At 41.1% G+C, this 22034-nt stretch overlaps 1 protein-coding gene across 2 annotated transcripts in view; it reads right to left on the bottom strand.

Annotated features, from left to right (window-relative positions):
* Pde1c (phosphodiesterase 1C) overlaps positions 1–22034 on the bottom strand; it is a 429900-nt gene that overhangs the window by 48052 nt on the left and 359814 nt on the right. For both annotated transcript variants that reach the window (XM_028758345.1, XM_028758346.1), the window contains 4 exons: positions 19123–19204; positions 15774–15894; positions 12609–12784; positions 3400–3621 (listed from right to left, as the gene is read on the bottom strand). In XM_028758345.1, coding sequence (XP_028614178.1) covers positions 3400–3621; positions 12609–12784; positions 15774–15894; positions 19123–19204 — 601 coding nt within the window. The remainder of the gene's footprint in view (positions 1–3399; positions 3622–12608; positions 12785–15773; positions 15895–19122; positions 19205–22034) is intronic.

The raw sequence follows: 22034 nt of genomic DNA, 5'->3' as shown, positions 1-22034 counted from the left end.
CTATCTTCAGACACACCAGAAGAGGGCATCAGATCCTATTACAGTTGGTTGTGAGCCACCATGTGGTTTCTGGGAATTGAACTCAGGACCTCTAGAAGAGCAGTCAGTGCTCTTACCTGCTGAGCCATCTCTCCAGCTCCAATAATGTCTACTTCACAAATAGGTCGAAGGACAGATGGACCTGAGCCACGTAGATGCTCAATGTAACCTGTAGTGTACTGTTCAAAGACTGTGCTCACTATCCTAAGCAGACTCTATATGCGCTATCCTAATTAATGAGGTCGACAAAATATCATTTCCAAAAATCAAAAAGACTACTCTTACAAATGTGAGCAAGCATAAGTGAAGAATTTATATAATGCATTGATGAGGAAATGAGAGAAAACAAGATGATTTTTAAGAGCATCCAAAGAAGTAGGTATTTATAAACATTTTAGAAATGTGTTAAAATTGGCTGTTATGAAATAGACATAAAAGTGTTTGTAATCAAAGAATAATGCTCATGACCTTCTGGCAATCTGTATAAGTCAAAATCTCTCATTTAGAAAATTGCTTTACAGTTATATGTATGAATCAAGTACTTTAAATAGAAATTTAAGCACTACTGTATTCTCCAAACCATGAGTCAGCAAGTTATGGGACAATCTGGTTATCCACCTCTTAGAGCTAACTTGTAAGGTTTGCCTTAAGTCTTAATACTGAAATGGGATAAACAGATTGGCTAGAAGGATTAAAAAGGGGTGTTTAGGATCTTCTCAGGATTGATTTAGCTGGAGGACATGATTAGTATCCTCTTAACCCCAGTGAATCAAAAAGAGTTCCTTTAGAGTCCCTTTCCCTGTTTAAGAACATTAGAGATGGACTGAGTGTCTCAAGCCCTGGAAGGTTTCCACAGTCCATTGTCCCCATGTGAAGTTTCACACTCCTAGTATGGGGCCTGCTGCATTGTTCTGAGCCAGAGGTTTAGCAATCTCTGAGGCAGATGTCTGTGAAGATGACAGGCAAGTAGCACATAGCCTGACTTAGCTGGATTGATGAGGCTCACAGAGAAGTTGCCTTAGTGGACACCAAGGCTTAGCAACTCCTTTAATCACCTAGGGGGTTGAAGGATAACCAATATCCTTCAGCCCTAACCTAGAAAATACTTTTGTGGTCCACATAGGAGAGACAGTGGCTCATGCCTGTTTGCTAGAAATCCTGGAAAAGAACCCATTAGGTGACTTCTCATGGGCTGTACATGGAACAGTAGCAACCTGGTGCTCCACACACAGGATGAAGACAACTTCTGGGAAGCTCTAAATCATCTTAATTAGGCTGCTGCAACCACATCCTCTACTACCCTCCGCCATTCTTATTATTGCTCTAAATTAATTCCTTTCTACACTTCTCATTCCAAACTTAATTTTAAAGGAAAATTATAGACTGCCTCCCACTTTGCAACATGACTATGGCACCAAGCAAGGTTCGGGGTCCTAATTTGTGTCTTTCAAATTATTTCCTCAAGCTAAATGTAAATTAATGTCCTGCCTTTTCTCCAAATTTTCATAGAGTTTTTAACCTGTTGACAGGGGTAGGGATTGTGGTGTGGACATGGGAGAGGGATGATTGTATTCATCTTGTTTGTACTCATTGGCCCCTCTTGCCAATTATACCAAGGGCTGGCATGACTCCACTGCCCAGTTTTGTATAAACACACTAAGAATGACTTTTATATCTACAAAGGGCTGATTCAAAATAAGCATGTGACATGAACATCATATCATGTTTAAACTTCAATTTCCAAAAATAAAGTCCCAGTGGACTATAGCCTCACTTATTTGTTCATGAACTCTCCTTAGCTATTGAAGAGCTGTGATAGAAATACATAGGCTGTGAGGTACAAAAGATTTACCATCTGGCCCATTACAGAAAGCATGTACCATCCCTGTTGCCTAGACAGCAGACAGGGCTCCGCATTTCTCTGATCCCCTCCTCTTCCTAGCAGCACTGGGCATGACAGATAGTATAAGCTAGCTATGAAGCAGAAAATGCAGATCCCCAGAAGCCAAGGATCTCTACTTGGCAGTTGCTTAAGTCTTTGAATTCTGAGTCTCAATTTTTCTATCTGTAACATGGAACTACGTTTACAATGTTAGAATTTGTATGTGTACCTGTGTATATGTGTATATACATGTAGGTGAATGGATGCACATATGTGTGCATACCTGTGGAGGCCAGAGATCGACCTTGGGTGTTCCTCAGGTACCATCAACCTTGCGCTCTAAGGGAGCGTCTCTCAATGTCTCGACTACCGTAATCACTGAAATCTCACAAGAGAATGAAGCTCTGAACAGGTTTTATATGTATTCTTTACAGAGATTAATAGGTAAAGTAGTCTAAGGTCTCCAAGAAGAGTAAATCGAAAGTTGTTGACTTGAGTCTAGATCTGTTTGCAAAGGTGTCTTGTTATATAGTCACAGTCTGGCATTTGCTAACTGCAGGAAGTGAACATCCTGCCCATCTGTAGACAAGGCGGCTGATTCTATGTCTTGGTACTATCTTAATCCTTCTGGCTTCAAGGCCTTTTCCCCGCAAACTAAAACTCGGAAAAACCAGAAACCACCTCCTTCCAAAGAAACCTCAGCCACTTGCCTCATCCAACTACCTCAACTACCAACAACAATGTCTTCCTTTATGTAGGACTCTGGGGCATTTTATCTGCTTCTCTGCCCTCCCTCATCTCTGCATCATGTGCACCTTCCTTTAAAATTACATTTGAGGGTGACTATATCCCTATAACAACACAGACTTCCCATAATCTTTCCATTCCTAAATCCTCTAGACCTAATATAGAGGTCGATACAAAGTTGTTAATAAATATTCACTTCATTACATATAAGAACTCATCGATTGTCTGAAAATCATGGTGTCTCACTGCCCTCAGTTTACTTGGGCCAGTTTGAATTTAGAACTGGAAATCTGTATCCCAGGAAGTCTTCATCTACAGCAAACCAGGCTGGCTGGTCATCTAATGTGTGTGTTTAGGCCTATGTCAATATACAGATACATACTTTGGGAATAGGACTCCTGCACACTGAGAGTGGCCTGGGTAGAGGGATGGAATCTTTATTTGGGTGGTTTGGCAATGAGTATAGGAATCCAGGCTGTGCTGTACTAGTTAATTGGAATTTACATCATTTGGATCATCCAGAGTATCCAGGGCATCAGAGAAGGACCAGAAAGATGTGTACTGATTTAGAAAGGCAGAGCTAAGCGGGTGGCTATTGGATGAGATCCTGACTTTATCTCTGGAGGAACAGGAACCACGTCAACTGCCAGGAGAGGGAAAGTGACACCAGTTTCTGTTTGTCACATCATTATCACTCCAAAGAGAGCCTTTTGCAGGCAGCCCCTCCTCACCATTCTGCTGCTTTTCGCCTGCCTTGTCGCCTTTGGAGTTCTTCCCACGAGGGTTGTCACCCTTGCGTGTTGCGTTGGCTTGGCCTTTTGCTTCTCCTGATGTCTTTTTCTCAGCTTTGCCGGTTGTGCCTTGTTCAGCTTGGCTTTTGGCTTCCATTTCCTTTTGCTTTTCCTCAGCAGCCAGGCGAGCCTTCTCTTCAGCTTCCTTTTTGGCTTTCTCTTCTGCATCCACAGCAATGAGAAAAGGCAGAGAGAGAGAGAGATCAACCATTAGGAAAACTACCATTTTGGAAAAATAATCAACAGCAATGTTCACGAAAGCCAGTACACTGAAAGGTCCTAAGGGCTTTACTGAGAGTGTTGGATAGCTTCTTGGTGAATTCAAGTCAGATTTACATGTGTGCTTAGGATAGCAGTAAGATAGGCTACTTCTAAAAGCACTGAGTTAGAGGAGGGGACTGGAGAACATAATACTGGGAATGTAACAGTGATGGCACACACACTGCTGTTCTTACTGCTGATAGCCTCTAGTGAATGTGTTCTCATGCCACGCACTGTGTTAGCAGTCTTTAAAGCTTGCTTCTGTTCACCCTTAAAAATTGCCGTATGACCCTATTTTACAGTTACATTTTAATGAAGGATGAGAGACATGATCAGACTCTCTCCAGCCACTGTAATAAAAGAAAACAAAACTAAATAACATAAAGTGAAAAAGTACAGCATTTTATGAGCCTTGCTTAACACTTGCAGCAGAAACCTTGACAACTGACTATGAAATAAAAAGTTGGAGAAAAATAACCATCATTAGAAGAATACAAACTCAAGCCAGTTTGTGAAGTTAGAACTAGGAAGAGGTGGGTTAAATCTCAGAAAGCTAAAGGCAAGCCCCAGTCTGAGGTACTTAACTGTCCTCAGGAATAGAGAAGACCTTCAGTTTGGCCATGTACTCACTCTGGGTACTTTCTTTCACTGAGTATCTATATTCTTTCTAACGTTACTGATTGACTGTCTAGTTAATGAAATACAGTATAAGTGCATAGGTCAAGTATTTATGAAAAGATTGGCTCATTCACTCAGCTGGTATTTATTATTGAGCAGCTATATCGTCAGGAACAATTTTTGATACTGGGGATATGGCAACAAGCATGGCAGAAGTATGGTGAAGATTATAATTAATTTAAAAAATGGCTAAGATAATTTTGGATGTTGAAAGTATATCGCAAGAATTGAATACAAAACAACAGGACAGGATGGTTCAGGGCAAGAGGTGGCTTTAGACAAAAGGGTAAAGAAGGCTTTCTTGGGAAGATAGCATTTGACCAAGTCCTGAGTGATTAGAAGTAGAACAAGAAATAATCTGTAAAAGCTGCATCATTTATCAAAAAATCTAGACAGTGTGAAGGATGTGAGAGGAACATGCTTGTTATGTTTCTAGATATTGAACTGGTCCCCAAAAGGAGATTTGACAAGGAGGTAATCACAGATAAAATGTTCAAATAACCAAAGACAGGCAAAGATCATATAATGGAGGCCGGAGGACAAATGGTAGGTCTCAACTGAAAAGAAAAGCATATATGAAAGGCCCCTCACATAGCCAAATACCCCGTAAGTGCTAGGGACTCACCCCACAGAGCTCATGCTAAAGACACTCCTGACATCTTTCGGCTCCTCTGTGAAAAGCATTATTGCATTTTTCTCTAAATGAGTGAAAAGCTTCTTACCTCTCACTACCAGGGTCTCCCTGTGTTCCCTTGGAGTTATTGTCATTCACTGAGCTGTTTCCATACAGGATGATTGCTTTAATCTAATGGACACCAGAGAGCCTATGTATCTGGTATTTCCTTTTGTGTTAGCTGCTAAAGTGCTCCATGTCCTGGTCGGGCTCAGGTTGGGTTCACTTAGCTCTATAAGTATTCTACAGATGTTCACGATGCCTGGCTTTATTTTTACTTGTGGGTCCTTGTACTTGTTTATTACTGGTGTCATCTTTAACATGTCATGAGATTTTTATTTATCATTTCATTGATCCGCCAACCCCATCCATTTCCAAACTCATTCATTCTTTCAACCAAGTCAATGACTGGCCTCATCTCAAACAAAGTAAATCAGATTCTAAAAGAAGGATAGCATAGGATAGCATACGATAGCATAGGATAGCATAGGATAGCATAGGATAGCATAGGATAGCATAGGATAGCATAGGATAGCATAGGATAGCATAGGATAGCATAGGATAGGATAGGATAGCATAGCATAGCATAGCATAGCATAGCATAGCATAGCATAGCATAGCATAGGATATCTCAAGTCTTTATTTTTGGCACACAGCAAGTACTAAGAAGCTCTGATGTAAAGTCTAAATATTTACCACTCAGTGTGTTATGACATTCTTCTCAACAAGATGTATTTACAATTTACAATGAAAGGATATAAAAACATTTCTGTACAAATAACCGTCATATCCATATGCAGGATAATAACGTCTTCTGACTTTCACGGAAATGTAAACTAAAAAGTGAAAGAACACCCTTTAAAAGATGGTGGGTTCACATTCCCAATAGGTTGCCAAGCAGATGAGGCTCCTGGGGCATTCACTAAGGCTTCCTTATATCTTTAGGTGCTTTGAGGAGAGAGCTAAATGTCATGTCCATCATTGCTTGGCATGGTGTACAGCACCCATCACATCCTGCTGAAGCTTGATGAAGCTGTGAGATATCATCCATGTATACAATTTACATGAACTACCAATGTAACCCAGCACCTAAGACTTATAAAACCCAAAAGCATAAAGACTCTCTGCTCCTATTCTAAAAGGAATAATAGGTAAACATTAGCTTCCTTAACTTAAAATATAGGCAAAGAAAAAGATGACTGTTTTTCTTTTTTAGTATGGTCATAGATCAGTGCCTTGGCATCATTAGAGAAGCTTCCTTCTACAGCAGATGGGAACAATAGAGAGCCAGACATTATCCATACAGAGAGAGACCTTGGAACACTCAGCCCTAAATTGGATATCTCCATCAAATTCCTTCTCTTGGGGCTCAGGAAACCAAGCTGAAGAGGAGACAGAAAGAGTGTAAGGGCCAGAGGGGATGTAGAACACCAAGAAAACAAGGAACTCCAAACCAACATGAGCAAAGCTCATACAAACTCACAGGGACTAGGGCAGCATGCACGTTCCCTGCACAGGTCTGCCCCAGGTTCTCTGTATCTCTATTATGACTTATAGCTTAGTGGTTTTATGGAACTCCTGAATGTGAAAACAGGTATGTCTCTGATGCTTGTGCCTTCCCTTGGGCTCTTCTCCTTCCGTTTGTTTTGTCCAACCCCAATGTGATAGTTTTCATTTTATCATATTGTATTTTATTTTGTTGTATTTAAAAGATAACTTGTAATAAACAAAGAAGACAGAGGTAAACAGAATCAAGGAGATGCAGAGTCATTCATATTTAGAATGCACTGTCAGAGAAGATTAGCTATGGCCACCTTCACAGACTCATTACTGAATATGTGGAAAACTTCCAACACTCAAAATATCTCCGAGCTGAAAAATCATTTAAATAAAATCTGAAGCTGTTTAATTGTAGTTTACTATGGAAGACCGTAAAATATTATCTAAGAAAGAAAAACTCATTTGACAACTGAGTCAGACCAATTTTCCACAGATGTAGGAAAACAACTGAGAATGGGGAGAAGGCATTTGGGAGGCAAATCTGATTTTGCTCAAGTGCAGCTGACATGCAAAAGTTATTTTAAGTTCATAAACGGTAGCTCTTATTACATCATGATCAAATCAGATATGAGCCTGGCCCACAGTGTGAGTTTCTTCTCTGCAACAATCTTCTAGTAATTCTAGCCATGACTCCACAACGCTCTTTGGCTTGTCTAATCACCTTCTGCCTGTGATTTGTGTAGGCATCATCAGCCATAGAGTACACAGAGATACTCATGAAGATAGAGAGACTCTTGCGAGCACATATAAGACTAAATTGACATCTCCATGTGGTTGGTTTCTCTCCATTTGCAGCCAAACTCCTTTATATTCAGAGGATGAATTTATTAGTATAGATACTACCATTCTAGTTGGGGAAGTTGGTGAGACACTGATAATCTACACAGACCCACATGTTCCAGTGGTTGTGACATGGGTACAGAAACGTTATTTGTTGGGTCTTAGAGCTAGACACCTCAGCATCATCCCAAGGCTTCTTGACTAATAGGCTGTAAACTTTATGGTCTGTTTTCTTTTCCTTTTTTTCTTAATTAATTAAGTTATTCACTTAATATCCCAACCACAGTCCTCTCCCTCTTCTCCCTGAGTCCCTGCCTTACATACTCCCTCCTCCATCCCCCTTTCCCTTATTCTTTGATAAAGGGAAACTCCCCACCCCCCCATTTTGGGTACCAACCCACTCTGTACTCGGCACATTCTCTCCCACTGAGACCAGACAAGGCAGCCCAACTGGGGGAAAGGGATCCAAAGAGTGGTAACAGAGTCAAAAAGAAAGCCCCTGCTTTAATTGTTAGAGGAACCACATGAAGACCAAGGTTTACATCTCCTACATATATGTGAGGTCCTAGGTCCAGCCCATGAATGCTCTTTGGTTGGTGGTTCAGTCTCTGTGAGCCCCCATGGGCCCAGGTTAGTTGACTCTGTAGATCTTTTTGTTGTATCCTTGGTCCCTCTGGCTCCCTTGATCTTTCCTTCCCACTCTTCCACAAGTTTCCCAAGTTCTGCCTAATGTCTGGCTGTGTGTCTCTGCATCTTGTTCCATCAGTTGCTGGATAAAGCCTCTTAGAGGACAGTTATGCTAGGCTCCTGTTTCCAAGCATAGCAGAGTATCATTAACAGTGTCAGGGGTTGGCTCTGTCCCATGGAATGGGTTGCAAGTTGGGCCGTCATTGGTTGACGTGACTCATTAATAAAATAACCAGTGGAAAGCAGCTGAAGAATAGGGTACGGCAGAGCCCTTGGGATCTGTAAATTGTACTTCTCACATACAATCTGGGGTTTCTCACATTGGATGTCTAAACAGTCATAAAAATGCACTTGAGTCTTTATTCATCTTGCTTCAACTTGTCTAAGTAATAACCCTATAAATTTGTTAGCAGAAATGCCACTAGGCTACTTATCCCTTAATTTACTGTGAACTGCTGATGCAAACAGGAGAGAAAGAGATGGAGGAGAGAGGATGGTAATATGAAATGAGATAAGAGATAGGAATGGAACCGGCCAATATAAGTATGTATATAATCTCTCAATTACACTTCATACAGAAACAAGGAGGGCACTAAGGGCGTGGCTAAGAGTACATAAGTGTTCTTATAGAAGCTACCTAAGTACACTAACTGGTAGAAATTTTCAATCAGTTTTAAAAATCCAAATTGAAGTAAATGTGTCAATGATACATAATAAAAGTGCAAAGCTTATTTTTTGTAAAAAAAGAAAGAAATGTTAAAGATAAAATGGAGGCAAGCATTTAAAAATAATGTGCTGGGCTGGAAAGCTGGCTCAGGAGTTGTAAGCACTTCCTTCTCTCACCTAAGACCACATGTTGGCCTATAACTCACCCTAACTCCAGTTTGAAGCGATCTGGCCCTCTCTTCTGATCTTTGAGGGCACCAGGGATGCACATGGTGTACATACATATATACAGGCAAAACACTCATCTACAAAAGTACATTTAAATTTTTTTTAAATGTGCAGAGCTAAGCTGGATGAGAAACAACACAGTTCTTCTAATTACCAGGCTGGGAATGTAATAGAATTCAACAAAAGTCAAGTGCTGATGAACAAGCAAAAATAAATTTCTCAACAAGTGCAGGGATTCTCACTATATGTCCTATGTGATATGTTATCATGTTTATTGAGACTAGCTGTCTAGGACAGAAACTATGGGAGAGAAGACGGAGGTGGTATAATATTGACTCAGCAAAGTCAATGAAACATGACAGACTGGGGCTAGGTAGAAAGTATAGGATACTTTACAAGTAAAATATTTTCCTTAACATGTAAATATTATGAAGACTCAACAATAACAAGGTGGATATCCTAAAGGAGAGAAATAGACAGTTTCACTGTTCTTGCATCTGAGAGGGAAAATTTAGAGAAATGATAACTGACTCAGAAGATTATTCAAAATGTTAACTCTTTCCTAACAAATGAGAATTCTGGTCTACATTACTTTGTAATTCAGGTTGGATAACATCACCTAAACTTTATCCCATTTCCTAACAACATGTGTTCAAAGGCCCACGGAAGGCAGCTTATCTCAAAATCAGAGTCCTTCGGGATTTAAAAAAAAAAAAAAATGTCAATGAGGAAATCAGTCAGGGATCATTTACTCAGACTGACCACTACCAATGTAACTGCAACCAAACTTCTTTACATCAGTCGGTCCATTAACAGCACAACTCGGGGGTTAAAGTGTGAGCTGAATTGAGTTGACACTGTCCCAGTCAGTATTTTAACCCTGCTGCACATGGCCAACCCTCCCCTGTAATGTATTTAAATAGCAGCTCCATCTTACCGAACACAAACTAGGCCAGATATGCTCCTTAGTGCTCTCTGCACATTCTTCAGTTCTTGGTGCTAACTCTGAGATGTTATTTTGAGTGTCCATGTCCAGAATGGAGTCTCAAAAAACCTTCGAGAATGAGACCGTGCAAACTGGGATTCAGTTCTCCATTTCCTTGCTAACTAAATGTGGTCCCCATACCTAAGCTACATCCCCCTAAATATCTATAACCTAGGGACACGACCTTGCTCCTTTTACTTGCATGAACATATTTTCATCTTTCTTTTGTATGTGTGTATGCATCTGGGTGTTTGTAAATGTGTGTGTTTTCCTCAAGTACTACCTACCTCTACCCCAAGACAGGGTCTCTCACTGACCTACATACAGATCTTCATGTGGGTGAGGCTCACCAGGCAGTGAGCCCAAGTGAGCAATCTCTGCTCCCCATCACTGAGATCACAAACACATACCACCATGAAGGCTTTCTTTATAAGGGCATTACTATGTGAGTATCTTCTTTACTCTTCCTTTTCCTATTTCTAATATCCTCAAGCAAATCCCAGTGTCCTTCAAATTCTACCTACAAGATGTCTTCCCAAAGACCCCAAGCAGGGTTAGGGACAAGTCCTTTCATGCTGCTTAAAATAGTTTCTGTATCTCTACCTGCAAAGCTCCTGCATTTTAAAATGATGGGGTGTTCATCTGTCCTTTTGAAAGGACCAGTTATTCTTTGGAAAAGAAGCTATCTAATGTTTCCCTAGATAAGATAATTTCAGTAACCAAGATAATTGCAAACAAATGATTTTGAATGACCTCCTTAAATTGTGTGTTGTCAGAAATTGGATGTTCAGGTGTAATGATCATGGGAGAATGTTCTTCCAATGGTGCAATAGCTTGCCAACTCAGAGAATTTAAATGCTTGAAGCTTTTGAATAGACCCTCAGTGCTTAAAATTAAAGTATAGAACAGGTGTTGGCTTCCTCCATAGCTCAGGGTATAACATCTGTCCCCAAAAGATAATGTTCTAATTATGCCCTAAGAATACTATAAATTTAAAGTCCTTGCCTTACATGATTTTTTTTCAGGATTTTGATGGCAAGTCAGTGTCTGGCCTTTGAAATAGTCCAGCTTCTAGATGCTTCTACCTATCCAGTGTGGGGACAGCAGAATCCACCATTCTAATTCTAGGACTTAGAGCTGTCCCCTAGCTATCTTTCATTCATCAAAACCTCAATCCTTGAATTTAAATGTTGGTTGGGAGTGGGAGCTCTGGGATGTAACAAGGCCTGGGCTGGATCTCAAGGTTAGGAACTCCACAATGATGCTAGTGGGATTACAGGGATAGAGATTCAAATTTGCACACTGGCTCTGACTCTTCATGTGACACCATCTGCCATGAAGCAAGCAGACTAGATGGCAACACTAGTCTCTTGATTCTTTGTAAAACTAATGAATATCAAATATTTTGTTATAGGAACAGAATATATCCCAAAGCATAGACCATCCTACCTTCTTTCCACATGTGCTGATGCAGGCAGAGTAACAGAGCTGGTGTTGTTTGAGGACAAAGTCTCAAGAATCTTGGCTGCACTGAGGGTTTAGGGTTCAGGGATATTGATATGTATAAGGTCTTAACTGAATTCTTACTCATCCATTGTATCAAAGTCTAACATAAGAGCCCCTTCCTATGGACCCAGAGGATCGGGGTATCCACCATATCTTTTGGCACTGGGCATGGAATATAGAAAGTGGACGGCACACAACAGGTGACAGGAGACACTGGCTGCTATTGAAGGCTCACCTCTGCAAGGTTCACTGCCATCAGCCCCATCACTGAACATCAAGAACCAATTTAAATCTTTGAGCCTCCCTGAGATCTGGCATCATAGATTCATGTTATTCAGGATTGTGCCCCTGTATGCATGTGCCTCTCCACCTAAACAGTGTGATGTCTTGTATGTGTCAATCATGCTCAGTAATAAAAACAAACATGTGAATATATATGAACTAAAGCCCCCAAAGCATGAAATTTTATATTTTTCTTTGCATAATAGCAATAATCATAGCTTTCTGGTCTAAACTTTGATGTGATTGGCTTCAGAAAACTAGTTTACTTACAAGTTATTATCACTTCCCCCAAACCAAACCAAACCAAACCAAACCAAACAACAATTAAAGCAAAACTAAACAAAAACCTGATGAGTCAGTTCCATGGTTGGAGAAATGAGTAGAGGAAAACCATTCATATGACAGGATGTTCCTGGAAGAAGAAAACTTCTCATGCTCTACCACAGCAGACAGTAGCTATTGACCAGGCTTTACCAAGCTACAGGAGGGCAGAAAGGTTTCATAGTTGTGGCAGATAACATGAAATATAAAACAAAGTAGCCTAGCAGAGACCAAGAAGTACCAACCCCAGTCCCTGTAGAATTCTACACTGGAAAAAGAGGCCATAGGTGTGTTGCAGAAAGGGAGAACTGACTTAGAGGCCAGTCAGATCCTGCCACGCACTCAGTGTTCACGAGAATGAGAATTGTCACTTGGGAGGATTCAGCATTCAGCATCCCGACCCTGGAGGATTGTGCCATACTTAAAAGGCCCATAGATCATAGAAAACAGCTGCTTGCTTTGCCAGTGAGCACCGAGTTTGTGTAGATAATTGGAAAAGATCCTTCCTGTAGAGCACATTACCTTTGGGTACCTTGGCTCGCCATCGCTCCCGATTGATCTGCACCACCTCGGTCCAAGTGGCTTTAAAACTCTTATAGTCAACAGGGATGACAGAATTGTTGATGGGAGCACTTCCTTCTGACCCAGAACTCTTGACACCTGACCTCTTTGCATCTGATGAGTTGATGCTGTTCAAACTGGGGAACAAAAGAAATCACGGCAAAGATGAGTGTTAGTGTCAGCGTCTGCAGCACGCCTGCATGCAAGCAGTGAGAGAGGCCACAGAATCACAGAATGCGTAGTGGATTTGCTGAGTTATCAGCATGAAACTCCCTGGCCCTGGGGATTGTAGAGATACTGTTTCACATATAATACAAATATGAAATTCAGAGCTTTAGCAGGAAAAAAAAAACAACCTACACTGCATATTCATGTGTTACAGTATTCCTTACTTGCTTCTATGCTGCCTGTTTTTTTTTTTTTCTGGTAACTAGAATCTGCTGGCATTTATGTGACCTGTTTTGTTTTCTGAAGTGAAAGGATTTAAACCTGGAGTTTTATTTGCTTCAGGATACATTGATTTGATCAATCTGCAATCACACTGACCGCTTTTTCAAACCAGTCAGCAAACTGATACTTGTTCTCCAATTTACTCTCCTCCCGGACTCAAGGTCCCTCTAATGTTACAGTTATTACTATCTATCTATGTATCTATGTATCATCTATCTATCTATCCATCCATCCATCCATCATCTATCTATCTATCTATCTATCTATCTATCTATCTATCTATCTAACTATCTATCTATCTACCTATCTCTCTATCTGCATATGCCAGAGCACACATGTGGAAGTCAGAGGACAATATCCAGGAGGTGTCTTCTTCTTTGATCATGTGTGTCCTGGGGATCAAATTTGGATCACCAGGCTTGATGACGAGTCCCTTTACCTACTGAGCCATTTCTTTGGCCTTTAGAATTCCTCTAATCTCAATTCCCTAGAGTCATAAAAAGTGATGATTCTCCTATGCTTTTTAGGGATGGTAGATGATTAGACAATACCGAATGTTGGTATGAGGATCAGCTCTGAACCCAGCGACATCACATCTAGGCGAACCCCATATCCGTTGCCAAGGCAACTGCCACACATTCCCAGAATCCACTTGGCTCACCTCCCACCTTTACCTGCGAGAGGCTACATCACTATCCATATAAATAGACAGATCCCCCAACCCTGATCTCTCTCTCTCTCTTCCCCCCTCTTCTTGCCATCACCTTTGCCTTTATCTCCTAAAATAAACCTCACGTGGAACCATTTGGCCTGGTGTGGTCTGTCATGAGCCGCGCATGGAACAACACCAAGGATCTAACTTGAAATGAATTCTACTTTGTGCTTTAAACATGGGGCATGTTAGAAATATCAATAGAGTAGCATTCTTCTGATGAAGTATTGTATATTCCTAATGAAGTATTGTATATTCCTAAGTAGCTATACAAGTTCCCACCATGTATAAGATCCAGTGAATGGTAATGAAGAATTACTAGTGTTCATTTTAGCCAGTGCTTGAAGAACTAAGAAAGTATATGAATTTATCAGGGGCTTCTGTCCTCAATTTTAGCCTCTTCAGTACAGATTCATTGTAGGTTCATTCATCTTAAGCATCCTTAGTTAGTTTAATTGTTCATCTAGCAACTAGTATTAATTTATGGTATCTCCACACAAACCATATAAAGATATGTAATAAACTTAGGTGTTGGACTATTACAGTCAAAAGCACACTTTTGCTCCTGAAAATCTGTAATTTTTGCATGGAGGTTATTACTGTGGATAAATTAAATGCAGGGATATTAAAATTTTTTTCTGTTTTCCTTTCCAATGCATTTACAGGTTGGCACTGTACAGTTGTAGTACTTCTTGAAAAATCAATACAGAAATCCAGTGTATGTTCTCTTCTCCCTTTATTAGAGAAATTGACAAGTGAGAGGAGCTCTCTGGCTGCCTGACATAGACACAAACCATGTTATCAAATAGCTCTCACCAGAGGCAACTACAAGCAGCAGCATCCAAAATTCTCAGCATCTCTTACAAGTGATGTTTCATGTGGCTAGTCCTTTTGCGCATTAAAAGTGTGAAATTTAATGCTTTATGACTTATTAAGTTGTCTGGTATGCTACATGCCTTTTGTCCTGAACATTCTACACTGAAAATGACAGTTTCCTGCAGGGGCTAGTTTATGATCCTATTTGGAGCCCTAATAATGATGTGCAGTGTGTTCTATCAACTGGGAAAAGAGTCTCACCAAGGAGTTATCTAGGTCAAGTTCATCAGTCTGCTTGTTTATGGACATGTATGTGGGAGATGGTTTTGATTACATTGATTGATGTGGGAAGATGGAGCCCAGTTTGGGAGTTCCGTAGGCTTGGGTCCTGGACTGTATCAAAAGGCAAAAGTGAACTGGAGTAAACATACATGCACTGATTCTCCTTGCTCTTGAGTATGGATATGACTAGCTACATCAAGTTCCTGCCTTGACTTCCCCACAATACAAGACTACAACCTGGAAGTATAAAATGAACAAACCCTGCATTAGAGTTGACTTTGTCCATGTTTATATCGCAGACACAGGGAATGACTCTAGGGCACGGAGCTGACCTGTCAGAGGCTACAAGGGTTAATAAGCAATGGGGTCAGGATTTTAAGCCTGACCACAGGGTGTTTAGCATGACCTCTACTCTGATAGCCTTATGCTTTATGCTATAACCCAGGGCACTTGAAAATACTTAAATTTGAGGGGTTTTGTTATATATTTTTAAAAATCCGCACTCCACTTTTGTCCTAAACTTAAGAGATGATAGTCAGCCTCATTTCTTGTAAGAAACCTGATCCTAAACCTGATTATCTAGAGAATCAGGAATGTGGGCTGACTGCGTACAGCAGGAGAAGCATAATAGTCAGTGCTGCTGGGATCAAAGGTTTCAGAGCATGGGGGCACTCTGCTATGACCTTGGACCACCTACTATGGGCCAGCCTAGAGAACATAGATACTATCATCCCAAATCCTCTGGAAGAAAAGGAGGTAGGCATGTCCCCTGTAAGAGGTAAAGGAGGTAGAGCTCACTGTGATACTGCACATACCCCCAACAAGAGATTTCCATCTCCACCAAGTTTCAAGCCTTCCCCACTGACCTTGATCGCCTCTGGCCTGTCCCACCAGTCTGGGAGCTTTCGTCAATTAATGGACTCACAATCTTCTCGGTCATATCCGTGAGCACAGTGAAGGTAGGTTCCACGATGAAGTCAATAAAACCTACAGAGAAGCAGCAGTGACTCAGATAACAATATGCTAACAGGAACCAGCTCAGGTTTTCCACTAGAAAACAATTCATCTTTCCTTAAAACAAGCAAACAAACACCCAACAAAGCAAACAAAATACCACATCCACACAGGAGCTCAAAATCAGCCAAGAGCTAGTTGGTCTCATTCTTACTGGATGTCAGGAGTCAGTTTCATTTCCCCTATATCATTTCCTCAGGACTTTTCAATAAGTGATTCAATTGAATGCTTAAAAATACAATTTAACACCTGCTACGTAATAAGCACTGTGATGTGTTTTGTAAAAAGCTGAAGACGAAAAATTCAATAAAGCAGCCCTCAGGGAATTTATAGGTAAGATTTAGTGGGCACAAAAATGACCCCTAGAGTTTCTGCAGGACCAAAGGAGAAGCCCAAAAGAAGGATGCTGGGACAGAAATAGAAGAGCATGAAGAGGAGACATTTTGCTCCCATAGAGATCAGTGAACAGTTGTGTGGTGGTTGGGATGTTTGAGCTGAGTTCTGAAGGATGGGTAGAGAGAGACATGTGGCTATTCACTCTGGGTAGAGGACATTTCCGAGGTAGGAAGACATGCAAGAGTTGTCTGAGGAATGACTAGGTGTAAAGAATGCTTTGGACTTGGGGAGAAAAAGGGGGTTGAGGAGGTCAGTTATCCATATTTAGGGAAGGAAGCTCCTGGGGTTTAGAATTAGAGGAATACTGGGCTGGCCTGAAGAGAATTAGAATTAGAATTTAGGTTTAGAGAATTAGAATTAGAATTTAGGTTTAGAATTAGAGAAATACTAGGCTGACCTGAAGAGGTCCATGCATCTTTGTGATCAAGTTTTCTTGGATATGGTTCGTGCAACGAGAGACATGGAGAGGCAGTTAGCAGGAAAGACTGAGGCAGGAAATCTTGTTAGAAGTGATTGCAGCAGCTCAAACAAAAAGTAAGAAACTGAGAGCCAGAGCTATTGTAACCTGGGTACCAAAGGCACACATAGCACAGCACAACAGACAGTGTGGCTCTAGAGGGATTCCTCCAGGAGGCTCCAGTAGCAAAGCAGAAGAAAGGAAAGAAGGCAGAGGATGGACGGCAAGATGCGGACTTGAGATATAGAAGGCAGAACCAGATGGGAAGAGCTAGAAGAAAGGGACTAGAAACTGGGTTACAGTCATTAAGGAAATGGTACCTTAGAGGCCATACTGAGGAGGTAGTAAAAACTGGCATAAAGTGATGATCTTAACAACTACACACACACACACACACACACACACACACACACACACACACACCAAAAAAAAAAAAAGAAAAAAAAACTAGATGAGTATTTGTGACTCACTGAGTAAAAATAAACTCACACTGGCACTAACTCATCATAGCCACATGTAAGGAAGGACATTAAATACCAACCAAGGGGGACACGGCCCACTCCTCTGAGTGGGTATCTGGAAATGCAGAAATGAATATTTAGTTTTCACAGTTACTAAGGAGATAGTGCTACTGGTGTCGGTGAAACTCAGCAGAGAAGGATGCTAAGCATCCTGTAATGTAACCCACAAAAGAAGAGCCGTTCATCTGATCAAGTAACAACATTTGTCTGGCAGATCACTACCATTTAATGGTGAGCTCAAACTCTAGTATTGGATGATCCACAGAATTCTTTGGATATGCCCCTATTACCTACAGGAAAGTATAAGGATGTGCTATTCTTGACACGATGTAAAAATTCTTGCCTGATTCTCTCTATAATGTCTCTCTCTGTATTGAACTCCCTACCCACTGTTCCCACCACACTGGAGCTACTGGGAATTCACTGAGCAGCTTAAATCTCCCTGCTTTCCCCATCTCCCAACTGCAATGTCATTTTTCCACCACTAAGCCACTGCTAGCATGTATTACAATCTACCTAGACACTGGTTGAATACTTCCTCAGATATAGCTCAGATACGACTTGTTACTCAATCTGTGTGGACCACCTATGTCCAAATGCTTGTACACTGTCTTTGTCCTTCATTGTAAAATGTTAAGAACTCACCCTTAACACCCATAATTCTCTAAGCACATTTTGTTTCCCTAACATCTCACCCTCTGTCTAATACTGGTTTAATAATATCTTTGAGAGCAAGTACCATGTATACTTAGGTTCCTGTTTTGTTTTGTTTTTACTTTATAGCATCTATTATAATCTTAGCAGTACCCAGTACCTAACAGGAACCCAAGACATATGATGAAACCAATAAAACAGTGAATGGTCATGTGAAGTTGAAGCAGAGGCCAGGCATGGTGGCACACATGTTCAATCCTAGCATCTGGGATCCAAAGACAGGGAGGTCAGGAGGCCACGATCCTTGCAGTCAGTTCATGATCAGCTTGGGCTCAAGATTAAAGTTAGCTAAATGGTCTATTTATGCCTAGCCTAGAGTACATGAGACCCTATCTCTGCTCTCATAAGTAGAAAAAGCAGTACTTCTTTATTAAATTGATGTGTGTGTGTGTGTGTGTGTGTGTGTGTGTGTGATAACAGACTCTTGGAAAGAAGAATTCACTTATGCCATTTACTTTATATGTGACACTGGTTTCCTCTCCAACAGCTGAGGGTTTTGGTAACGCATGCATTATAGTGATTCTGTTTTTCTTTAAATTTCCTTTCCATTTCCCTTCCTTCTCTCCTTCTCTCCTTCTCTCCTTCTCTCCTTCTCTCCTTCTCTTCTTCTTTTCTTCCTTCCTTCCTTCCTTCTTTCCTTCCCTCCTTCCTTCCTTCCCTCCCTCCCTCCCTCCCTCCTCCCTTCCTTCCTTCCTTCCTTTCTTTTGTATGGAAGAAAAAGAGTAAAGAAACCAAAACAATTTGAAAGGATCCCCCTGGAAGGAGGACAGTCCTGAGCATGGACAGAAGAAGCATGGTGGTGAGATGACTTCTCCTACTGAGGCACAGAGGCAGCTGAAGCAAAATGGGTTTCCTAACTATGGTATGCACAGACATCTCCTTGGGAAGTTGAAGCTCCCTTTCCTTTTGGCAGGAATGATGGGGACCCCAGAGTGTCTCTGTGTAATCTTTTCCAAAACCAGTCACAGTCCAGAGAGAAAGGCAGGACTCTACCCTGCCAGAGGCTGGCAACAGAGAGCCAGAGTCCCAGCTGGGATCCCCAAGCCCAGTGGCCCTGACCACTACATCTCTGTACCATCAGATGGTCCTTCCAATCAGCTGGCAAATACCTACCCACTTGTGACTGAGCAACCATGGTTGACTTTCTGTCACACAGAGGAGAAAATGGCAGCCCCAGCTCTGCTTCTCTGTCACCCTAGAAAAACAGAAGGTCACAGTGAACAAAAGAACAGTGTGTGGAGCTGCTCGGCTTCTATTAACAACCCCAGCTACTGCTTAGGACACTTATTTTTATCTTAATGATTACCATTACATTGTGTAATAAGTCCTGGGGGGCCTGCTTCTCTAAACAAAAGACATGCAAGTAGTGGTGGCTTCCAGGGAACAGTCATTCCCTCTGAATGCAAAAGCTCATGCTGTCCCAAAGAAAGTTTCACTGGGCAGCAATCGGTTCCCCAGGGAAAACTAGGCAGCAGTCCATGTGTCCTGTGGCCTTGAGCCAACATCACAGTGAGAATGGCTATGTTCCCCATGGTTTTCCTATGGCTACCTGTGGCCTTCTTCTAGCCACTGAACCCCCAGTGGTAAGCAGTGTCCAACAGGAAAATCAAACTTACTGATGTGGCTTTGTCCCCTAACATTACTTAAAGGCATACACAACAGGAATAAGTGCTTCTGTGTTTGTAGTCCTAATGCTTGGTCTGTGGTGAAAAGTAGACTAAAAAGAGCCAGTTATTAGACAACAACACAGCATAATTATTTGTCCAAAATAGTCTTCAGGGCATTAAAAAGTACTATTTAATACAAGCACTATGGGATAAGCAGTTGGATTGTCTAACTGTTGATGGGGGTAGCTTTTAAAAAGATGAAGCGGAAGTTCAATCTTTGTCATGTCCAGAGGAAGAAGAAGAACATATCTTATGTTCATTAACAGATTACACTCCTACTTTTTTTTCTTTTTTCTTTTTTTCTTTTTTTTGTAGGAAGAAGCTCACTCAGGATAATGGCTACCAGTCTGTGCATGAATCCTGCTTTGTTCCTGTTGGGTGTATGGTCCCAGGAAGGACCCTGACCTTTGCTATTTAACAAATTTCCACCTATTAAGTGTGGGACAATAGTCCCAACCTAAAGGGTTTACCATGAGGCCAAATGACAAAAAAATACATATAAGCCAACAAAAAGAACTACTTAAAGAATTACTCTTGCCATGGAGGTAGCCATATTTGAAGTCAGGCTTTGAGAAACATGGAGAGAATTTGTTCTAGCTGGCACACTGTAATTGTAATGAACATTGACAATAAATTAGTAGCTGTCAAAAACTTAAATACTGTCTCAACACCAGGCATTTCTAAGTAATGTCACCAAGGAGTCAGATAAGAGTTTTAGCAGAACCATGAGGTAGATTTCTAAGAGGTTGGTACAATGGACTCAGGCCTGATGAGTTCATAGATGAATGGACTTAAAGGAAGTGGGATACTGGGGGCTCATCTTTAAAGGGTATATCTCTTGTCTTCAGAACTTTCTACTCTGACTCTCTTGGATTCCTGGTTGTCAGCCAGAGAACAGTATTCTTTTACCCTGACAGTCTACCATGAAGTTTCTGCCTTTTGAAAGGCCTAAACACAACGGAGCTGGCCAATTATGTACTGAAACATCTGCAACCATGAGCCCACCCAAATAAACCTTCCCTCTTTGAAGTTCATGTTTACAGGTATTTTGTCACAGTAGCAGAAAGTTAACTGTTGCACAGACACATCTGACAGTCTTTTGGCTGAAAGTAAGGTGCAAGCATTTTCCATGATCCACAGACATTTACAAATTACACAAATTTTAATTTGAGCTCCAAACAATAACAAAGTATTTAGTAAATAAAAACAAAAGTAGAGTAATGTATCATTGAAAATATAGAAAAGTTTGGAAAATATTCTATTTGAAGTAACTCTTCGTTAGAGAACCATAAAAACCAATTTGAAAGAATGACTATTAAAGATGACTTTAGAGCACACTGCAAAAGCATCAGGCTTCCCAGCAGTAAAAAAAAATACTTTTCAGCTCCTGGTTTCTAAACAAGTGAAAGGAAAATCAAAAGCAAGTTTTGCCCTCAGAGAGTTAGAAAAATAAAAATAAATGAAAGAAATAACGATGAAAACAGTGATTAAGGTATCGATAAAAAAAAAAGACAATCATAAAAAGAACAATACAATCTTGCAGGGGGAAAAGGAAAAGTTCAACAATATATATGACAGAAAACAAACTAACCAGTGAGGAAATACCCACAGACAGAAGAAATGAAAAGAATTGGCTGAGATGTCTCAAAAATGTAAAAATACACAGCAGTACAAAGGAAACGGACCTTGAAGGTTTTCAGAACAAGAGGGATTTACCAAGGCAAACGTGTTGGGAGCCGACTCTTAGCCGAAAGTGGCTATCATCTTTACAGCCATCTCGAGCCATATACCCTGACAAGAGACTTGTTTCAACAGCCTGCAATAGCTGAGCGCACTCTGATAAACATCTTGTTACACTGTTTAGTGCCCCCAGCTGTCAGGTGTTCTTGGTATCTATGGCTACAAGGCACGTGACGTAGTGGCTTCAGTTGAGATTGTCCACGAGGGCAAGTCACGTGGTAAAGGGTATAAATACCCAGATTTCTTTTCTATTGAAGAGATAGGAAGTAGGAGTAGAGGAGTAGAGGAGTCGAGGAGGTAGAGGTAGAAAGTAGGAGGTAGTAAGTAGTAGGAGGTAGTAGGAGGTAGAAAGTAGAGGAAGGAGTGAGAAAGTGAGAGGTGTCAGGAGACTGAAGGAGTGAGAATATAGTAAGAAGATAGGAGAATAAAGAAGACTTGAAGAGACTCCACCGGACTCTGGCTTGTATCTATCTTTTGCGTCTCTCGCCCCTTTTTTCCCCTTCCTCCGTCCCCATTCTCTCTTGCTAGACCCTGACCTGCCGACCGGAGCAGCAGAACCGGCCGGCCTTTACAAAGTAGCAGAACCCGACGGCCGTTACAAAAGAAACGGCAGCTACA

The sequence above is a fragment of the Grammomys surdaster genome, unplaced genomic scaffold (assembly GCF_004785775.1).
Source record: "Grammomys surdaster isolate TR1022 unplaced genomic scaffold, NIH_TR_1.0 126197, whole genome shotgun sequence".
NCBI lineage: Eukaryota > Metazoa > Chordata > Mammalia > Rodentia > Muridae > Grammomys > Grammomys surdaster.
This window is presented reverse-complemented; position numbering and strand designations above follow the sequence as displayed.